A 19,558-nucleotide genomic window follows, 5' to 3' on the forward strand; every position below is an offset into this window, starting at 1 on the left:
GCAGAAGCGTCCTGTCCCTTTATCTTTTCTCTACGTCCGCTTGCCTTTGTGAACCTTTGGGCGACAAAAAGACTCCTCGTATGAGCATGGTGCCACATGAAAGAGTTGCTTGCTCGGGTGCGTGTGCCACCATGTTTTTCGCGGCAACTAAACTCCTGTGAAGGAATTTTTTTTACGAAAACAACAATTGTTAGTAATCGGTGTTGAAGTAATCAATCGTACACTCTTTTATGAGAGAATGCTGGGACGCCAAAAATACGACATAAAAATAGCTTTTAAATAAATTTAGCACTTTTCATTATATACATATATACTTGTACTTGTATAGATCTATGTATATGAATAATATATTTTTGCTTATTATTTCAGAGCCCCATCTAGAGCTGCTGCAAAATGATGTGGCGGTCTCGTGTGTGGATGAGTTCAACAACTGCCAGTGGGCTGTCAAGGCGAAGCTCTGCAATTACGATTACTACAAGCAAAATTGCTGTTACTCCTGTGGTGCCGCCTAATTACACACTCGACTCGTGGAGGGGTACTTAGCAATAGAATATGCTGCAATATTTAATTAGCATAATTTTTGTTTTTTATTTCGTTTTCGGTTTTATTTGAAAAAAGAAGTGTATTATTCTTATTTGCATAGCGAAAAAACGATTTGTGCTCTTTTGACCTACGAAAAAGCTACAGAAGTAATCGATACGATTTGTCTAATTACTGCAAATTCTTGAAAAATATTATTTATCTAAAATTTAATCTTTTTTGTGAAATTAAGCAATACACGTAGGCATTTTCTAAGTATTTATAATAATGAAGTTAGGCATAATTATTTAGTTGGTATTTGTTCGCTGAGTTCTGTAAATTAATGCGCATGAGAGTAATTAAAAAATGAGCTAGAAATCATTTTTTCTTTTAACTTTGATTTTAATTAATATTGTATATGTATTTATTTGTAAGGTACATTCCATATACATACGTACATATACAGTTGTACTTGCAATATTGAGCAGCCGGTTAAGCATTCAAGTGCTAAGATTATCTTTAGACACTTGCGACAGAGTATTTTTTGTATAAAAACGGTTTCCGATATTTGTTTAATTTGAATTACTTTACTTACTTTAGCTTTGAGCAACAAATTTCAAAACGAGTGAATTTCTTACTTATTGAACGAAATTTATTACGTCCGAAATTGCAATAATTCGATAATTAGTTGAGAAATATGTACTGAGTTTGATTACCTTTCTCACCTGAGCTTCATTGTGCAAAATTTTCGAATTTCTTTAAACCATGTTATTTATTTTAGTAAAAACTAAACAAAATAATTTACTAATGTGTTCTAATAGTTTTATGTTTCTGTCTAGTATTTTATATATAAAAAAAAAGTTAATTCAGTAATATGTTATAACTAATTTATATATACATATTTACTCAAATTATTTTTATTTTTTATCACAGTTTAAGTTTAAGCGACCATTTAGCATAAAACTGACAAACAAACAAAAGTACATAAAAAACGAAGTGCAAAAAAAATAATATTTTACTAATTAATAAATTTCACTCTTTTGTAAGAAAAACTAATTAAATGAAATTTTATTGTTGGTTATACTTACCTACATAATCTTTGCATAGGTCGCTAGGCAAGGTTTCTTTACCGTTGAAGCTTTCGCGCAATTGATGCGTTCTACTGAAATAGTAAGTTGGCTGCGGTTGGGTTTTCGTGTTCCTACGTCGTCTATGAAACACAAAATTTGATCCATACTGACACAGAAAATGGCCTCAACACCCGCGCCGTTAGTTCTGCTTTCTCCAGGCTTGCCAAGGAAGCAAAAGAAATGGGCCTGGCAGTGAACGAGGGCAAGACGAAATATCTCCTGTCATCAAACAAACAGTCGTCGCGCTCGCGACTTGGCACTCACGTCACTGTTGACAGTCATAACTTTGAAGTTGTAGATAATTTCGTCTATCTTGGAACCAGCGTAAACACCACCAACAATGTCAGCCTAGAAATCCAACGCAGAATAACTCTTGCCAACAGGTGTTACTTCGGACTGAGTAGGCAATTGAGAAGTAAAGTCCTCTCTCGACAAACAAAACCCAAACTCTATAAGTCACTCATAATTCCCGTCCTGCTATATGGGGCAGAGTCTTGGACGATGTCAACAACGGATGAGTCGACGTTGCGAGTTTTCGAGAGAAAAGTTCTGCGAAAGATTCATGGTCCTTTGCGCGTTAGTCACAGCGAATACCGCATTCGATGGAACGATGAGCTGTACGAGATATACGACGACATCGACATAGTTCAGCGAATTAAAAGACAGCGGCTACGCTGGTTAGGTCATGTTGTCCGGATGGACGAAAACACTCGAGCTCTGAAAGTATTCGACGCAGTACCCGCCGGGGGAAGCAGAGAAAGAGGAAGACCTCCACTCCGTTGGAAGGACCAAGTGGAGAAGGACCTGGCTTCGCTTGGAATATCCAATTGGCGCCACGTAGCGAAAAGAAGAAACGACTGGCGCGCTGTTGTTAACTCGGCTATAATCGCGTAAGCGGAGTCTACGCTAATTAAAAAGAAGAAGACACAAAAAAGAGATTAAAGTTTCATACCCAAAAATTTAACCAAAATATGTATGTTGAGTCGATCAATAAGAGATGTTTAGATAGTCTGATGTCATTATGACGATTTTCAAGCACTTTACTTTTAACTAGGAAACTCTGGGTACACTCGAAATAGAGATTACACTGCTCAAAATTGCTAAATGACGAAAGCAGTCCAATGAAGAAGACCAAAAATCAAACCGTGACAAGATTGTCGTCTCGCCACTTCACCAAGATAAGGCGAAAACAGCCCTAAGTCGCCTTAAGAACAGTAAAGTCCCAGCGGACAATGGAAAACCCGCTGGGCAGCCCAGCAACGAGGAGCTGAAAAAACACATGTCGCAGCTACTAAGCATGGTTTGGTCGGATGAATACAGGCCCAATAATTCGAATGTGAATGTACTCGGTTCCATCCTTAAGAAGGGAGTCCCGGCAATCTGCACTAACTTTCGCAGGATCAGCCTTCATAACATTTCATTGTAAATACATTGATTGAGATGATCAGTGTGGCTATAGGCCCGGAAAATCCGCCATAGATCAGCTTTTCATAATTCGTCAATCTTGTAGAAGACCTTTGACAAACAGATCGACACCCATCACCTTTTGTCGATTTGGAAGAAACTTCTCGACAACACTGACATGAGTTACCTATTCGATGCCAAGTATAAATTTGGTATATCTGTAACAGTCATATGGTTACGCAATGACGTTGAGCACATTCATCAGCTACGCCAAAATGGAGAAGGAATTCTCCGAGCCGTTCGATACCAGACGAGCCTTTAGACAAGAAGATATCGCGAATGCTACTGGGGAACGCAGATGATATTGACATCGTAGGCTTTAACAGTAAAGCCGTTAGTGCGACCTTTTCCAGCCTAGAAAAGAAAGAGAAGGAAGTTGGTCTAGACAAAGGATCTGGAGGCCACACACAAAGATCTCTTGCAATTTGGGTACTATGTCACTCTTGACAACCATAAATTTGAAAATGATGAGGACTTTGAATATCTCCGAACTAGTATAAATGCCATAACTAATCTAAGTCTGGAGATCAAGCGCAAAATAAATCTTACCAACAGGTGCTATTTTGAGATCGAGATGCAATTGAGCAGCTGTCTCTCTCGTCGAACAAAAATTACGCTCTATAAGCCTCTCATTTGTACCGTAGAAAGCACTCCAGAGAACTCTTCGCTGCAAGGTCTAGAAGAAAATTGAACCACGAAATATATGAGCTCATGGATATATTATATGCAGTTAAGCGCATAAAAGTCCAACGAATGCGCTGATTAGGCCATGTCTTTCGCATGGAAGCTGATACTCCAGCGAAAAGCTCCTTCGATTCGAGACGCATGGATAAACGACACGAAAACTTCGCAATCTTCACTGAATGGTTTGAGAACTTGCATACTTCTGATAACATTTTGACTGAGTCCGTAGCTGTTCTTCCATTGGAATTTGAAAATTTCAGGCAAACTTGTTGTTAAATTTTTGTCCATGGTACAAATCGCCAAACCCCTCCTGTTGTAGAAAAAACTCTTGCCAAACACACACTAATTGACATATGTATGTACTTGTATATGTAGGTTCTACAATCTAAGAAACACTTCACTGGAAAGCGTATGATTTGGTATGATTTGGTAGGAAGTAGAGTTTTAGAATATACATTATATACTATATCACATTGGTGCCACTGTATGATCCCACGTTGACTCAGATAATTAAGTATTTATACTTTAGCTTAGTGTTGCGTTAGTTTTCTGTTATTAATGTAGTTATAAATTGTAACTCCCTATCAATGGTCTACTAAATGTTACATTGCAAAAGGCAAATGGATTTCGCTTGTAGTTTTGAATATTTAATTAAACACGATACATTTTAGCGAATCATATTTTCTATTGTGCCAAGAAGTCTAGAAGCACAATAATTGTATAACAGTGCATGTGCTGATGCAGCTAGCAAGCAGACTGTCAATAGCTTTTCGGAATGTACATACAGGTCCAGCCTACTAAAGAAAAACCGCAATCGAAAACCAAATGGCAGACGTTTTGTGGAAACTTTCGCTGGCTGAAGGGTATTGGATTGTATATAAAAAACTATTTCACCGAAAGTTGCATACATGGTTTTGCGTATTTGGTTAAAAACCAGTTGATTTTGATTGAACAGTAAGTGTGGACATGGACATATTTTATAGCTCAATTAGCTGAAGCCTTATATAATATAAATTTCTCCGTTAAAACGCACGAAAGTGTGGCTTGGCTGTTACTCTTAATCGTATCGGTTGGTATGTGCATCTTTACGGGTCTGCAAGCGATGGATAAATACAAGTCCAAGAGCACAGTTATGGGTATGGAGCGTGACTTCTACTTCTGGCGCACACCAATACCTAGTTTTACGGTGTGTCCTATGCGTCGCTTAAGTCAGGAGCTCTTCGATAAGTATTGTCAGTACGTCTAAATTCCAATATAGCGTTAATAACATACTCTATATAATATGTAAACCAAAAATATTATCGTTTTTCATATTCTCTTATTCATTTAAGCAAAAAGAAAATAACGGGTCAGCCGAAAGAGGATCTGTATGTGTTCCTTGAGACTTTGGCCAACTCGACATATTTTAACTTCGCTAATATAACTGTACGGCCGAGCATCGATGGCACCTTGGACCGCTTGCGCTTGCGACCTGCACAGTACATGTCTCTAATATATAACTTAACCACCGACTTCACACAGGAGGAGGAAGGCCGGAAGCCTATCAAGCTGAATGATGGCTTCAAGGATTTTGTGGTGCGTCAGGTGCTCACCGAATTCGGTATTTGCTACTTGGGCAACAGCTATTTACACGATGAGTATACAGCACGTTATTTTTTGTTTGGCAAATACCCGAAGATCAAGAAGGAAGATGCCAAAATGCTGTTGGGTAGTTACTTCGATAGCGCGTTGTTAATTTTATCGGTGCCGAAGGCGTTCGAAAGTATTGGGGTGAGTTTGGTTTACTTATACCAAGTTGATAGACGTTGAGGGCTTTATAATTGAGACATATTTTTGAGTTTCTACCGATAAAATTTTCAACGCTCTGCAGGTTTTCATACACTCTTCTCATGATGCCTTGAAAATTGAGCAGAAGTTTTTCTATACCAACGAGGCGGTGTACTACAAAGCTGAGACTCGAGAAATTGTTGCCGAAGATGGTTTCGAAAAGTTGGTTTAATCTAATTTCTGATATCTTTGTTAAGTTTAAATATTTATATTTCTTTAATCTTTGCAGATCTACTACGGTGGCTCAACGCAATTGCCGTTTTCCGCACGAGTCCAATTTGGAGCATTTTGAAATTTACACCAAAAGCTTTTGTATGCAAGAATGCCGCCTTAATTTGGTCTATAAAAAATGTAAATGCATACCACATTTTTATCCGAATAGAAGTGAGTTAAGTTTTTTCACAGAAACATATACCAACATCCAAGAATGTTTGTAATTGGAAATATTTTACATTTTCAAGTTAAAAATCCGAAACCGATTTGTTCGTACACTACGCTTAAGTCCTGTGTGGCTAAAAACGCAGGTATTCACCGCATTGATAACATAGAAAAAAAGGGTTTCATTACTTTTACTTTCAGAGTCCTTTCGCCGTTTACACAGCTCGAAAGCTCGCAAAACAGTGCATTGTCATTGTATGGATTCTTGCTTCAACAGCATTGTTGTTGTGAAGAGTGTAGAGGTAAGACTTCATTATGGCTTATAACGGCAATTTGAATAACTAGAAATGTCGTCGAAGATCTGAAACCAATTAGCAGTGAGTTTCAAAGAACCATCGATAATATTAGTATGCCAGCAGAGAGACCAAGCGAATAACAGGTCAATTGAAAGCCCTTATTTTTTGGCAAAATTAGCTTCTTTATTCAACATAGCTCCTTTAAAGGGTGATACACTGATTATAATGATCCTCCAACTTTTCGATACCATTTTTGTAGTACGATTTGTTCTTGGTTTCAAAATAGGCCTCAGCTGCGGCAATCACAACTTCATTCGACGAAAATATTTTCCCAGTGAGCATTCTTTTGAGATCTAAAAAACAGAAATAGTCGCTGAGGGCCAGGTCTGGAGATTACGATGTATGCGGAAGCAATTCGAGCTCCAATTTTTGTCATATTGATTTGTAAGACGCATCATTGCTTTAGTCAAACAGTACTTTCTTGTTTTTCAAATGCGGCCGTTTTTCGGCGATTTCGTCGCTGTTAATGGTCCATTCCTAAATACAGACTCCATAAACTTGCCAGCCGACTGTTGAGTTTTTTCACGCTTTGGAGCGGTTTCATTGTGTTTGGATTGTTATCAGATGACTATAGATTAGACTACGGAGTGAAATTATGGAGTCAGATGAAGCAAAAACTCTGGTTTATTACGTCAAAAGCGAGCTCGAGCAGAACACACTTTCTACAGTGCTTTGTTATACCCAAATATTCGTGGAGGATATCATGTATACATTCCGTTGATATACTTCGAGTGCTTGCTATCTCGATCAACTTCACTTTACGGTCATACAAAAGTTTTGGACTTTTTTTCATATTTTTGTCGGTAACAACCTCTTTTGGGCGTCCACTGCGTTCACCGTCTTCGGTGCTCATTTCGCTAGGCCTAAGCCCTACGATGCTTGATGATTGATTTTTCTGGGGCAGTGCACGGAAACTCGATATCAAGCGAAGTTTTTGTTTCGACTGTAATTTTTTCCTTCAAAAAATAATATTTTATTAGCACTCGAAATTCATTTTTATCCTTTTTTTTTCTGAATAACAAAAGCTGCTTCATTAAAAATGATACGACTAATAATTCGACAGCTGTCAAATTTATAAACGCGCTTTTTGAAGGTTAGGGCTAACTAAAAGCCATATGGATTTCATTCTAATATTGAGCTGGGAATTTTTTATTGATCTGTTAGATGAATCCACGATATCGTGGTATGCATCCATAAATCATGCGTCTTCGTTCTTAAACAAACCATGATCTTGTCATTATCTTTAAAAATTCGTATACCCTTTGAAAGTCTCATGACTTTGTACAATTACGGTTTGAAACCTCTTATACACCTAAAGGTATAATTGTAGCATCTCTTGTCCTCTACTACGCCCTCGCTCCCTTTAGTAATACATAAACGTACTTTCTTGATACAACAGAATATTTCGAAACGTTAACCATTAATTTCTAATTTGAATTTTAGGTTTTAGCAAATCTCAACGTCTTTCAGACTGGTTTTACTGTCGGCCTTGAGGTAACCACTTGGCCACTGGAGCTGCTGAAACGACAAGTGATTTTTACTTTTACCGATTTGTTGGGTGAGTAATCGTAGTAATAGCGGCACTATTCTGCGCATTATAAGGAAAAAGAAGAGGAAATAAGTGATAATAAATAATACATTACAGTTTATGTTGGTGGCGCGGCTGGATTGTTCCTTGGCTTCAGCGTTTTGGGTGCCATTGAGTTCTTCTACTATTTTTCACTCCGCTTGTTGTGGTATCTGAGAGGTTACAGATATTAATAGCGAAGTGAAATTTAAAAATAAACAGCCATTTCCGCTTATTATAAGTTGTTTACATACGTACATACATAAATACATAAATTCCTGGTATATAACAACATTTTACCGTTTATCAATACAATTTACTACGAATTACTATTATTTACTAAATAATGTTATTGTCACCTCCAAAAAGGCTCGAATGCATGCATACAAGATATTTATTTACACGGCTTCGCCCACCGCTGAACTCATCACCGCATATTAAATGGGCGAATCAATAAATTCTGGCTTCCTTTGTGCTTTGCCAGCCAAATTTTCAAAAACTTGAAATCAGTCACTATGAGTTTCTGGGTGAAGAATCACGACGGTTCTACGATTTTGGAAAAGCCACCGCGCATTGTGCCGCTCTTCAATCCCGGGCAACGAGAGTTTCTCGAAGATGAGCACCGCCACCGCATTCAAATGCAAAAGCGTGCACAACAGAGCGGAAAACACACCGAGTACTACATCCGCAAGCAATCGACGCTGGACGACGCACGCCTATTGGATGAGCACGATTCCTTCTACAAGACAACAAAGAGCTTACTCGTGCTCTTCCAAATTATGGGCATAATGCCCATACATCGCAATCCACCCGACAATAATTTACCACGCACAGGTTTCTCGTGGAAGTCGCGTCAAACGTTATATGCCATGTGTGTTTTCTCGCTGGAGACCTTCATTGTGGCGATGGTGTTGCGTGCACGGGTCAAGAACTTCATTGAGCAGCCGGACAAGCATTTCGACGTGGCGATCTACAATATTATCTTCATCAGCCTATTGTTTACGCATTTTCTGCTGCCGGTGGCGAGTTGGCGTCACGGGCCTGAAGTGGCGATCTTTAAGAATATGTGGACGAATTATCAGTATAAATTTTGGCGAGTCACTGGCGCGCCCATCGTTTTTCCCAATCTATATCGCCTCACGTGGGGTCTATGCATATTTTCGTGGACCCTGAGCGTTGCCGTCAACGTGTCGCAGTACTTTTTGCAACCGGACTTTGAGTTTTGGTACACCTTCGCTTACTATCCCATCATAGCGATGCTGAACTGCTTCTGCAGCTTGTGGTATGTCTCATATAAACGACATTATTGAGGTTTATAGTGAAAATTTTTAAGAAGCATTTCGAATTTATTTTAGTGCTAGCATATTCTAATATTGATTTGTCTAGGTACATAAATTGCAACGCATTTGGTACGGTTAGCGAAGCCCTTGCACGGCAGTTGGAGTTGACCCTCAAAAGCGATAAGCCTGCAGAAAAGTTAACGGAGTTTAGATATCTATGGGTGGATCTGAGTCTCATGATGCAGCAATTGGGTAAGTCGATGATGACAAGCAGCGTTCGAATCTTTTTGCATAAGGGCTTGCTGTACAATTTGGAACCAAGACGATGTGACACTTTCGAAGTTTTATCCTTATATCAGCAGAACTCCATTCAATCGCCTTACAAAAGTCTTTATCCTCCTTTCCTGTCTCCAGGTAAAGCATACTCCAATATGTACGGTATGTACTGCCTCGTCGTCTTCTTCACAACACTGACTGCCGCTTATGGTTCGATAAGTGAGATCATGGATCATGGTGCAACATACAAGGAGATCGGACTGTTCGTCATCATGTTCTATTGCATGAGCCTGTTGTATATAATCTGCAATGAGGCACATCAGGCGTCACGCAAAGTGGGCTTGGATTTCCAAACGAAATTACTCAATGTCAATTTAATTGCTTTGGACACGGCCTCGCAGCGGGAGGTGCAAATGTTTCTGCTTGCGATTGCGAAGACGCCGCCAATAATGAACTTGGATGACTACGCAAATATTAATCGGGAGCTTTTCTCATCGGTGAGTAGAGAGTGAAAGATGCTTCGATGTGAAACATTTCTATGTGGATGATATCACATAAATACTTGTTTTAGAACCTCACCTTTATGGCTACCTATTTGGTTGTACTGCTGCAGTTTAAGATTACAGAACAAAGGGGCTTACGTGAAAATCAATCTGAGCCTAGTATGGATTATGGCGAGTAAATTTCAAAATGAAAAGGCGATATCAATTGTTGCAGATACATTATGTATACTCATTTATTTGGAGCAGCTGCAGCTGCCTCGAACTCTCATCTATTATATCATACCGCTACAAAAAAATGTTTAATTTTTACCAATTTCATCTTCGATTCGGGCCCGTTATGTAGAACTACATGTCTGTATAATCAAACTATTTACTGCAAAAACCTTCACATCTATATATTGTGCTTCAGTTTTCCTTCTGCAAGGTGAGTATGTAGGTGCGCATTTGCATTGGACTCATTTCTACGACGAAACGGTCATCGCCGTTCACATACTTTTTCGCCAAAGTCTGCCTTCGCACCTTCAGTTTACGCAGCTTTTCGGCACGCTCGCGATTCAGTTCTTGCGACTCCTCGGTATCGCGCTTTAGACGGTTCGTTTGCATTGCCAGCTGCTCATCTTCGTCTTCTTCTCGTTTCGGATTTTTCGTTTCGTCGTAGTATTTGGCACCAAGAAGTGGTCTGTCGGCTCTCAACAAAAGTTGGTGCTGAAGTGACCTTTGGTAAACACCATAAGAGTTGTAACCTAGCTCCGGATCATCTGGCACGAATTCCATGCGTTGGTTATCGCCCAACCAAGCATTTGCTGCAAGCGTGGTTTCACGCATATCTGCGATTTTTAAGATTGACAATACGCTTTGTATATTAAATTGCACGGCCTTCGAATACTCGGGGTCTTCATCCTTCTCAAGTATGTGTTCGAAGCGTACGAGCACTTCGTTCTCGTGCCATGGTTCGAAGCTCATGAGGTGTATATTTTCAGGTAGCTCAAATTCTATGCCGGTGAACTGTAATTTTGACGATTAATTAAGTCGGAATTATATTATACAAACGGTTAACTAAGAGCAACTTACAATGTTAGTGAAATTTTCACGCCAGTCCGCATAGTCTATATCTTCAGCATCGCTGAAGAAACTCCAGGCAGGTAATAGTTTGCGCAACTGCGTGAAACGTTCAATTGCCTGTGTTGTTGGACTTTGCTGTTTCTGCGATGAGCCGACGATTAGATAGTGTGTGCCACGCGCTATCAAACCCTCTCCGTAAGCGGTTTCATTCAAGGCTTCATCAACGCCGAAGGCATCGTCATGCAATAAACGTCGATGAACCATCAATTCCAAAGAGCCAGCGCCCATAGAGCTGCCACCTTGTGCGCGATCCGTTAGTATGGCCATACGTGCGTTATCATCCTCCAAAGCGATCTTCGTGGTGATGGGGTAATAGTTGCCTGCGGTGTGCTCCAACAATTTCACCTTCCAAGTATCGCGATGATCTCGCTTACGCTTAAGCATTTCACGACCATTCGAATCAGTGTAGAAGACACCGGCTGAATCTATGTCCGAGTTGAAGCGACTAACAATCTCTTTGCCTCTTCCATCGTCCACCGGTATCGGCCCGACAAGCCATTCAAATTCGGCATGATGCTGTTGTCGATAGACGCGCACCACTTGACTGACCCACTCATTGAATGACTGGTGCACCTCTTCTACTAGATTACCACGATAGATTTTGAGCTTGGGTTGTAATGAAATCGAACGGACTTGATCGTGAGCGGGACGGAAAATATATGCGCCCGAAGAACGATTACGGAACTCACGATTGTTACCTATAGCGGCTTCGTAATACACAAACTCTTGATTGACTATGCGTGTCATGCCGTCGGCTGTGACAGTTACTAGAAAGCCGTTTGTATCGAAGTTGAGTCGGATGTACTGAAATAAGGAATATGAAAAGTGGTGAGTCTTCGTGAAAAACATATTAAGATCCTTAGCTTACCTCATTTCCTATGCTTGTGAAACTCGACTTATTTGCGGGGTCTGGCACAGGTTTCATGGCGTTGCCGCTTGTTTTTGTTATATAATAAGATTTATAACCCAGCGGTGGCAGTGAGCTTGCAAGGAAAACAAGTTCATAAAGTGCGCTTGATTTTCGGAAATTGAGATCTTGTATAGGTGCAGGAATTGGTAAGAACTGCGTCTCCATTGTAACGTCTGTGAAAGAAATGTGAAGGTACACATTTTAGTTATGTCAATCATAGTAACTAGATTCATATTTACCATCGAAATCCTTAACCTCATAGTTCACGTCCGGTACCGGAATACGCACGAACTCTGAAACCGTTTGAGCCAGTGGATTGTACAGAGTCAAAACGAATTTGTCAGCCTTTTCGGGTACTGCACATGAACTGATATTGAGCAGTGTACACGTTTCGAATTTAAATGTATATTCCTTTTTAGGACCAGTAGCCCATCTGCGTTCTCGTCTTCCAGACTCTGTAGCACTTTCGGAAGCCGCTGTGTCCACAGTGAGTTGATTTAAGACTTCTTTTGTATTAGTGGCACACGCACGTATTGCTACTTCCAGATGGCGCGCATAGTCTGCAGCAACCGCTTGCTTCTCGGTGCCGGTGACTGCGTCGTGGTGCTGCATGACACCCATTGCTTCGCGCATGAATGAGAGATGTGGATCGAACTGGCCAGCTGCATTTGGCGCCATGGCGGTGAGTTGCTTGCAAACTTGTAGAAAATGGTTGCCAACGCGTTCGTAACGTTTTAGGGTGGGCCGAGAGGTGAAGTACCCTGTCCAATAGGCGTGCGGATCTGAGGCGTATGGGAAGAAATCATCATCTTTTGTTGGCCAGCTTATACCGGCGTCATGCAGAGACTTCAGATAACAAGAAGGTGTCGAATAAAGAAGATTTACATTGGAACCATTCACTTGCCGCTCATTTGTGTATCTGTGAAGAGTTGGAAAAAGCATGTGATCCAGGTTTTACTATTTTACAGGGATGAATGATTAGAATTTTATAAATCTCGCCAAAGTTGATGAAGGTTGCTGAAAATTTCGTTTTATAGCGGCTTTCTACTCACTTGATCAACTTATCGAGGTTCTTGAACCAGCTATTCGCATCTTGATAGTGGAAATCTTCACCCATTGTAACGAGTATATTATCGGTGCGATAGCCCTTGGACATATTGCGTGAAATTGCGATGAATTCATCGACCTAAAAGATATGATATTATGAGAGCAACTCAAAGATATTATGAGAGCAAAGGCTTTAAGCTTCCACTCTCGTGAATTTGCGCTCGACTCGGCTTTAAGCGTTCACTCTGCGAGCTCCCTAAGTTGACTTTAACGAGCTTTGGAATATTAATCGAAAAGTTAGCACGCGAAACTATTTGATGATACTATTATATTCTATGTAAGAGATGCCTTGGATGATGAGTCGGAGAAATTTCTGGAGTTTCTAAAATTTTTGTATTGAAAAACGATTTCATGACTATAACGAAAAGATTTAAACCAAATTTTGTCGAGCCTTTCAGCAACCTTTTCAACTGCTTTTTGTTATATATGTATGTTTCATATATATTTATTTCTTAATATTTGCCAAACCTTATAAGTTTATCCAAATTTTTGAAATAGACATTAGCATCCTGATAAGTAAAATCGCCGCCCATCGTTATGATTATGTTGTTAGTGCGATAAAATTGTGCTTGTTGATCAATGAATTTCAAAAAATCATTCACCTAAAGTACGTATTCGAAATTTAGGTTACACGTTCAATTATATTCCTTTTAAAACTTGTGATTACAAATTAAAATAGTGATTAACTTACGCGGCGTTTAACATTATTATCTGGACTATGCTTGGCGTCAATTATCGGTTCATCAGCGCAAAGTATGTCGAAGCAAAACCCGGGTGGTGGCTGGTATTGGTTATATAGAGCACCAGTGAACAGTTTGGATGAATCTTCTAAAAAATATTAATGATTAATAAAAGTAAATAATTATTTTTATTTTTTTTTAAGCTTAATTTTTTCAAAGAAGAAAAAATTATATTCATAGCCAAGACACGCACCCAAGTTGGCCGAGGCGCGCCATATCATCTCCGCTGTTTTGGTTGTCAAACGCTCCATTTTGTCCTGATAATCGAGACGACCGAAGAAGAGTCCATCGAAACCCATTTGCGCAAACATTGAAGCCATTTCACGTGAGTGCCCAAACGGATCGATCTGCCAGCCGATGCGTGGACGCGCACACTCACCAAAAGTGTCGTTGAGGCGCCTAAAATAAACAAATTGGTGTTAAAACTTTAATCAATTATGCTTGAAACACACGCTTACCGCAAACCCCAAGTAAATTGATCGACTATACTTTGATAATGCGCTGTTGCCTCGTCATTCATACTCCAAGCGCCACCGATAAACTCCAGACGCCCCTCATTTACCAGCATTTTCACTTGCTCCTGCAGTTCCGGTTCCTGTTCACGCCACCATTTGAAGAAGAATGCCGATTCGACATAGATGAAACGTTTTTCGGGATCCCGCAACAGTTCATGCACTACCGAGTCCAAAATGTATTGTACGCCGGCTTTTTGTATCAGCGTTTTGCTGCCATAATAATATTGATCGACGGTCTTGAGCCAGCCCACATCATCATGAGTGTGTGCCACAAGATGGACATTCAACATATTGGGTTGGGTTTTGGGGCAGCTCTGAGTCGTTGAGTTTTGAAAGAAACGATATTGGTATAATTGCATATCGCTTTCAATAATATTATATGTATATAAATCATTTTATTATTATTTTTCAATTAATTTGGAACGCTTCACACTTTCAGATAAATGAGAAATCGAATTTGGAATGCCTTTCGTGGTTATGATGGTCAATAAGCTAAGAGTGCTTTTTATTCATATTATATAATTCCTTTGTCCCTGGTATAAATTTTGCTTTATTCATATGTGAAAATTCCTCTATTCGTGCATATGGATATTTTCTTTTTTAAATTTATTAAGCAAATAAGTAATATTATATACATGTATAAGTAATATTATATAATAATGTTACGTAATAAAGTGTAAGGTTACAGTACTGTACGAAAACTCAAATTTTGTTTCAATATGAGTGCATGGTAACCGTAAAATATAACCACTTTATATCCAAAACTCATGTTTTAAATATAATAATACACATATCGTCACCTAAAATACAAACTAATATATCATGAAAAATAAATGGAAATCGCTGACAGAAATAATAATCAAAATTTATCTATTTTATAACGAAAACTTAAATTTTTTTTTGAAAATAAGTGCATAATAACAAAAGAATATAACCACTTTCACCACTTTATAACAAAAAGTCAATATATTTTTTTAATTTTAACGCAGAAAGGAGTACTACGCGAAAGTACTTCAGTCACCCCGGGTATTCGCTCGGCCAGAGTTATTTTTTTAGAGCGCGGCCGAAGGCCGCCAACGCAGAAAGGAGTACTTCGCGAAAGTACTTCAGTCACATAAATCATGTATTACACATATACATATGTATGTAGAAAGTATTTTTTTATAGTTAATATAGAAAAAAAGAATCACTCAATAAAACAAAGAAAGAAAAATTGTTAAAAATCCTACATATTTATTGTTTAAGATGTGGCAAGGCTCGTTTTCCTCATAATTGTAAACAATCTAACCTTTTCAACGATGAGTGTGCTAAGTGATTTTTAAATTAATAAATTTAGGTAAAATATAGCAAAATAAAAGTGAAATGTGAGCTTATTTCAAAGCTTGGAGTGTGTATTTAAAAATACAAAGTAAAAAATGTGAAAAAATTTAGTGAAACATAGAGAAATAACATGTTTTCTTTGTGCAAATTTTTGACCTTTTAATCGTGAATATTTTAAAAAATATTAGTAATTTTTACATTATTTTTAGATATTCCTCCTCTGGAGAAGCTCCCCTATCCGTACATACCCCATTTATACGGAAATTCGGGTTTTTTACTCCTCCGCCAAAGTAATCGGAATCGTGCCTGATGATCTATAAAAACTGTATTCGCTTTACATATCAGTAAAACGAAATCCATTATCTCGTATAAACATATGATCAGTTACGTTGTATGGCTCAGAAAGGTAAGATTTCGTACTAAGCAACCTAAGGCAGAACTTTCGTTCGGACCTGTACAGTAAACAATTGAATCGCCTAAGGTTGGCAAGTGTCCTGAAGTAGCCAGATCATACCAAAGGGAGGAGAGCTGAGTTCCAGTGAGAACCTACGCACTTCCATTGAGACTCGTCAAAGGTTCTGGGAGCTTTGTTTCGTGGTCCCAATGCTTTCATCTTACATTCTGGACCTAGTACTAAGTGATTGGCACCAGTTCTATCCATAGTCAATGACGCAAGTTAGCAAACAAAACAATTCATATTTTACCAAACAAACCCTTCAATTTAATCGATTCCTTTTTACTACACCTAATATATATATGTGACCTGGTCTACGAAAAGGAAGCTAACGTGCGAAAACTAGTTTTCTGGGAAAAGCTGTAAAAGTAATCGTCAGTTTCTCGTTATCTCATTAATTGTTCTCCTTTTTTTTGACACCTAAGCCCCCTTTCCGTAGACCAGGTCACATATATGTATATGTATGTAACGGGTGATACAATTAGAGGTACTTTTTTCAATTGAACGCCTTATTCGAAACACCATCACCCAACATTCATTATAGAATAATATTGATTGAATTGAAAACGTCCTGCAAGCAGTTAAAAAAATATAGCAGTCGTAGCTGAAAGTGTACACGAAGACCGTGGAGAGTCGATTCGGCGCCGTTCGCAGCAACTCGGACTGACGTATGAAACTACTTGGCGCATTTTACGTCGAGGACTTAAATTGAAAGCGTACAAAATTCAATTGTGCAAGAACAGAAGCCGCTTGACCTTCGCTCTAAGGGTCTTGAAAAGTTCCAAGAAGATCCGACGTTTTCGAGTCAAATTTTTTTTAAAGATGAGGCCCATTTTTGACTCAATGGGTATGAAAGAGAAAAATGTCTACATATGAGACGAAGAGAAACCTGAAGAGATGCAAGAGCCCCCATTTTATCCAGAAAAAATAGTTTGGTGTGGCTTGTGAACCGCTTTTATCGTCGGTCCATATTTCTTTAAAAATGATAGCGTTGAGAACGGAACCGTCAATGGCGACCGTTATGACGCCATGATAACCGACTATTTGATGCCTGAAATTGACGCTTGTGATCTCGGCAAAATTTGGTTTCAACAAGACCCCAAGGCCCCACTTCCCACACATCGCATTAATCAATGGATTTATTGAGAGAACACTTCAGTGAGCAAATATATTTATTCTCGAATCGAACATTAAAGCTGAAGCTCTTTTGAGTTAGTCTGATGTCTCTCTGATCATTTTGCGTCTAGTTTTTATGGTTTTCTCCATTTTTTTCTCGTAATTGTTCTTTTTTATGTAGGTAAATATTTGGATACCTTAAATAAGTGGGAATTCGAGGTAAGCAAACATAGAAACAAATCGAATAATTTTTTTTTATATTTTATATATATTTACATATATTGGAATTCCATGTTTCGAAGTTAAAGATCTTGTCAAAAGATAAAATTATATATTTTTAAATATTAATTTATACAAGCTTGTATTTGTTAAAGTATCTACATATGAATACATGTCAAATAAATTTGAAACAAATAAATGTATATACATACATAAGTAATACTCTATACAAACATAGGTATTCATCGCACTTTCTTATCACTCACCTCATAACCGCATTTCTTGCCGACCGCTACATATTCATGTTCTGCACTTTGCGGACGCGCTTCGCCCAAGTTGTTATGCAGCGCACATAAGAAGAAAATAATAAAAAGTTTCAGGGTACTGCCGAATGGACAGCTACTTGCAGTTGAATGCATTTTGTTCACCAACACAATGGCACGCACATAGAATTTGTAGCTTCTAAAACGCGTATACACACGCACACCTTACAAGCCACCAAAACAGAACTGGAAATCTCACAAAATAAAACGAAAAGTTGAATAATGAAAGTTCACTTAAGCCGCTGATAAAATTGATTATTATTATGGTTTTTGTTATTGTTTGTGCGCACTTGTTGCGCTTTAATTTTCCACTAACTGACGTTCACGACGTTCTTAAGCGCACTCGAGAAATCACGGTCGCAGACTAAACCGCTAAACGCGTTTTCATTTGCATAAATAGCCGGTAGCCTGAGCTGGACCTAGGGAATAACTCAATGACGATTTGAGTGTTTGAGTTAGAATATATGAAATGAGTTGGTCATCTATGTAAGTACTCACTTCAAACTGGGATTTCATTGCGTTGCTGCGGCGATTGAATATGTAGTTGATGTAGGCTTGAAAAAAAGTGTTTAAAGCTTTCTTTGATTTACATTAATTAAAAAAGTTTTACTAGTTTATTTTATCCCTCAGAGGTAGGAAGATAGCTGCTTTTTCAATTCTATATAATATACTTTCTATTACATAATGCCAGCTCTCTCGTGCTTTTGTCAAGTCATTATCGATGCGTCTTCTTCCATTGACCAAAGACTCAATGAAATTTTCGACGACCAAGTAATTCACTATAATTTTTGCGTTCTACTCTAGGATCTTACAGTCGCATAGGAGCGTGTCGTTGATCAGCGCACGTTAAGCACACACGACATTCATTGATCCAGTGCTAGAACGAAGGATGCCAGTGGTGATGTAACTCGGTCCCACTTCGATGTGAATGGCGCAAAGGTAATCGCTCTGGCAAGCTCATCTGCTTTACAGTAGCAACTGATTCCGATACGGATGACCAGATTCCTAAACGAGTCTGCTGGTGAAGTAATATGTACTTAGCGAACTTATCGCTGGTATTGCCGCTCTGCTTTCGGAGTGAATGCTCACCTCCCTGAAAGAGATACCACTTCAGTAGTACGTTTACTTTCAACTTAACAGCAGTCAATTTAGCCTGAAAACCACTACATACAGTGGTCCGGTAGCCTAAAGCTTAGATTGACGGAGAACTCTTTATAGAAAACTACCCCCTCTAACCTTCCCTCCTATCTTCGACCCATCCGCGAAAAAGTCCACTGTTCTTCTTCTCCAGCGAAGGCTCGCTATCCAAATATCCTTTGTCGGTATGTGAGCAGAGAAAAAGCTGTTACAAGTACGCTCTACGATCCAAGTTTTCAAAAATGCAGTTGAAACAGGAGAGAATTTCAGCGTGTCCTATACACTTGCTGGCAGTTTTCGCGGGTGTTATGTGTAAAATGACATTAAGTGCTATTGTTGTTATTAACATAAGGCCATCAATTGGAAAAATATTGGATTAATTTTTACTGATTATGATTTGATAAGTAATACATATGTATGTAAGTTCAAGTAGAGTAGAGTAGAATGAAAAAGCACTATTGCGGTGTAAAATAGTTATAATTCGATGTTCCAACTAAAAACCGTCTCGTCCTTACTTGCAATAATTTGCGGTTATCATTGTATTTGCTCACTTACTCATTCGTACTCAAAACAGATTTTGTGTATACATAAATGTTTGTACATACAAATTT

The 19,558-nt window shown here is 38.7% G+C and overlaps 4 protein-coding genes across 7 annotated transcripts in view; 3 read left to right on the forward strand and 1 right to left on the reverse strand.

The window, feature by feature from the left end:
* LOC120768658 (thrombospondin type-1 domain-containing protein 4) overlaps nucleotides 1-1,514 on the forward strand; it is a 106,034-nt gene extending 104,520 nt beyond the window's left edge. For all 3 annotated transcript variants that reach the window (XM_040095435.1, XM_040095436.1, XM_040095437.1), the window contains one exon: nucleotides 370-1,514. In XM_040095435.1, coding sequence (XP_039951369.1) covers nucleotides 370-512 — 143 coding nt within the window. In that variant the 3' untranslated portion in view covers nucleotides 513-1,514. The remainder of the gene's footprint in view (nucleotides 1-369) is intronic.
* A 1,781-nt stretch (nucleotides 1,515-3,295) lies between these two features.
* Nucleotides 3,296-8,119, forward strand: LOC120768884. The gene is made up of 9 exons (XM_040095638.1): nucleotides 3,296-3,351; nucleotides 4,836-5,033; nucleotides 5,129-5,567; nucleotides 5,668-5,786; nucleotides 5,854-6,008; nucleotides 6,086-6,148; nucleotides 6,204-6,304; nucleotides 7,802-7,916; nucleotides 8,004-8,119. The coding sequence occupies exons 1-9, from the start codon at nucleotides 3,296-3,298 to the stop codon at nucleotides 8,117-8,119; spliced, it is 1,362 nt and encodes a 453-aa protein (XP_039951572.1).
* A 285-nt stretch (nucleotides 8,120-8,404) lies between these two features.
* On the forward strand, nucleotides 8,405-10,175 carry LOC120767867 (gustatory and odorant receptor 21a-like). Its single transcript, XM_040094180.1, has 4 exons — nucleotides 8,405-9,207; nucleotides 9,312-9,457; nucleotides 9,620-9,978; nucleotides 10,053-10,175. The coding sequence occupies exons 1-4, from the start codon at nucleotides 8,441-8,443 to the stop codon at nucleotides 10,161-10,163; spliced, it is 1,383 nt and encodes a 460-aa protein (XP_039950114.1). The 5' UTR covers nucleotides 8,405-8,440; the 3' UTR covers nucleotides 10,164-10,175.
* A 10-nt stretch (nucleotides 10,176-10,185) lies between these two features.
* On the reverse strand, nucleotides 10,186-18,173 carry LOC120767865 (lysosomal alpha-mannosidase). 2 transcript variants are annotated; one of them, XM_040094179.1, is made up of 9 exons: nucleotides 17,754-18,173; nucleotides 14,322-14,692; nucleotides 14,057-14,262; nucleotides 13,815-13,951; nucleotides 13,069-13,202; nucleotides 12,256-12,935; nucleotides 11,975-12,189; nucleotides 11,056-11,910; nucleotides 10,186-10,989 (listed from the first exon to the last, which is right to left on the reverse strand). In XM_040094179.1, exons 1-9 carry the CDS (start codon nucleotides 17,904-17,906, stop codon nucleotides 10,390-10,392), a joined length of 3,351 nt encoding a protein of 1,116 aa, XP_039950113.1. In that variant the 5' UTR covers nucleotides 17,907-18,173; the 3' UTR covers nucleotides 10,186-10,389. The 2 variants fall into 2 exon arrangements, with proteins under 2 accessions (XP_039950113.1, XP_039950112.1); XM_040094178.1 differs by lacking the exon at nucleotides 13,069-13,202 and adding an exon at nucleotides 13,592-13,725.
* Nucleotides 18,174-19,558: the final 1,385 nt, after the last annotated feature.

The sequence above is a fragment of the Bactrocera tryoni genome, chromosome 2, assembly GCF_016617805.1.
Source record: "Bactrocera tryoni isolate S06 chromosome 2, CSIRO_BtryS06_freeze2, whole genome shotgun sequence".
NCBI lineage: Eukaryota > Metazoa > Arthropoda > Insecta > Diptera > Tephritidae > Bactrocera > Bactrocera tryoni.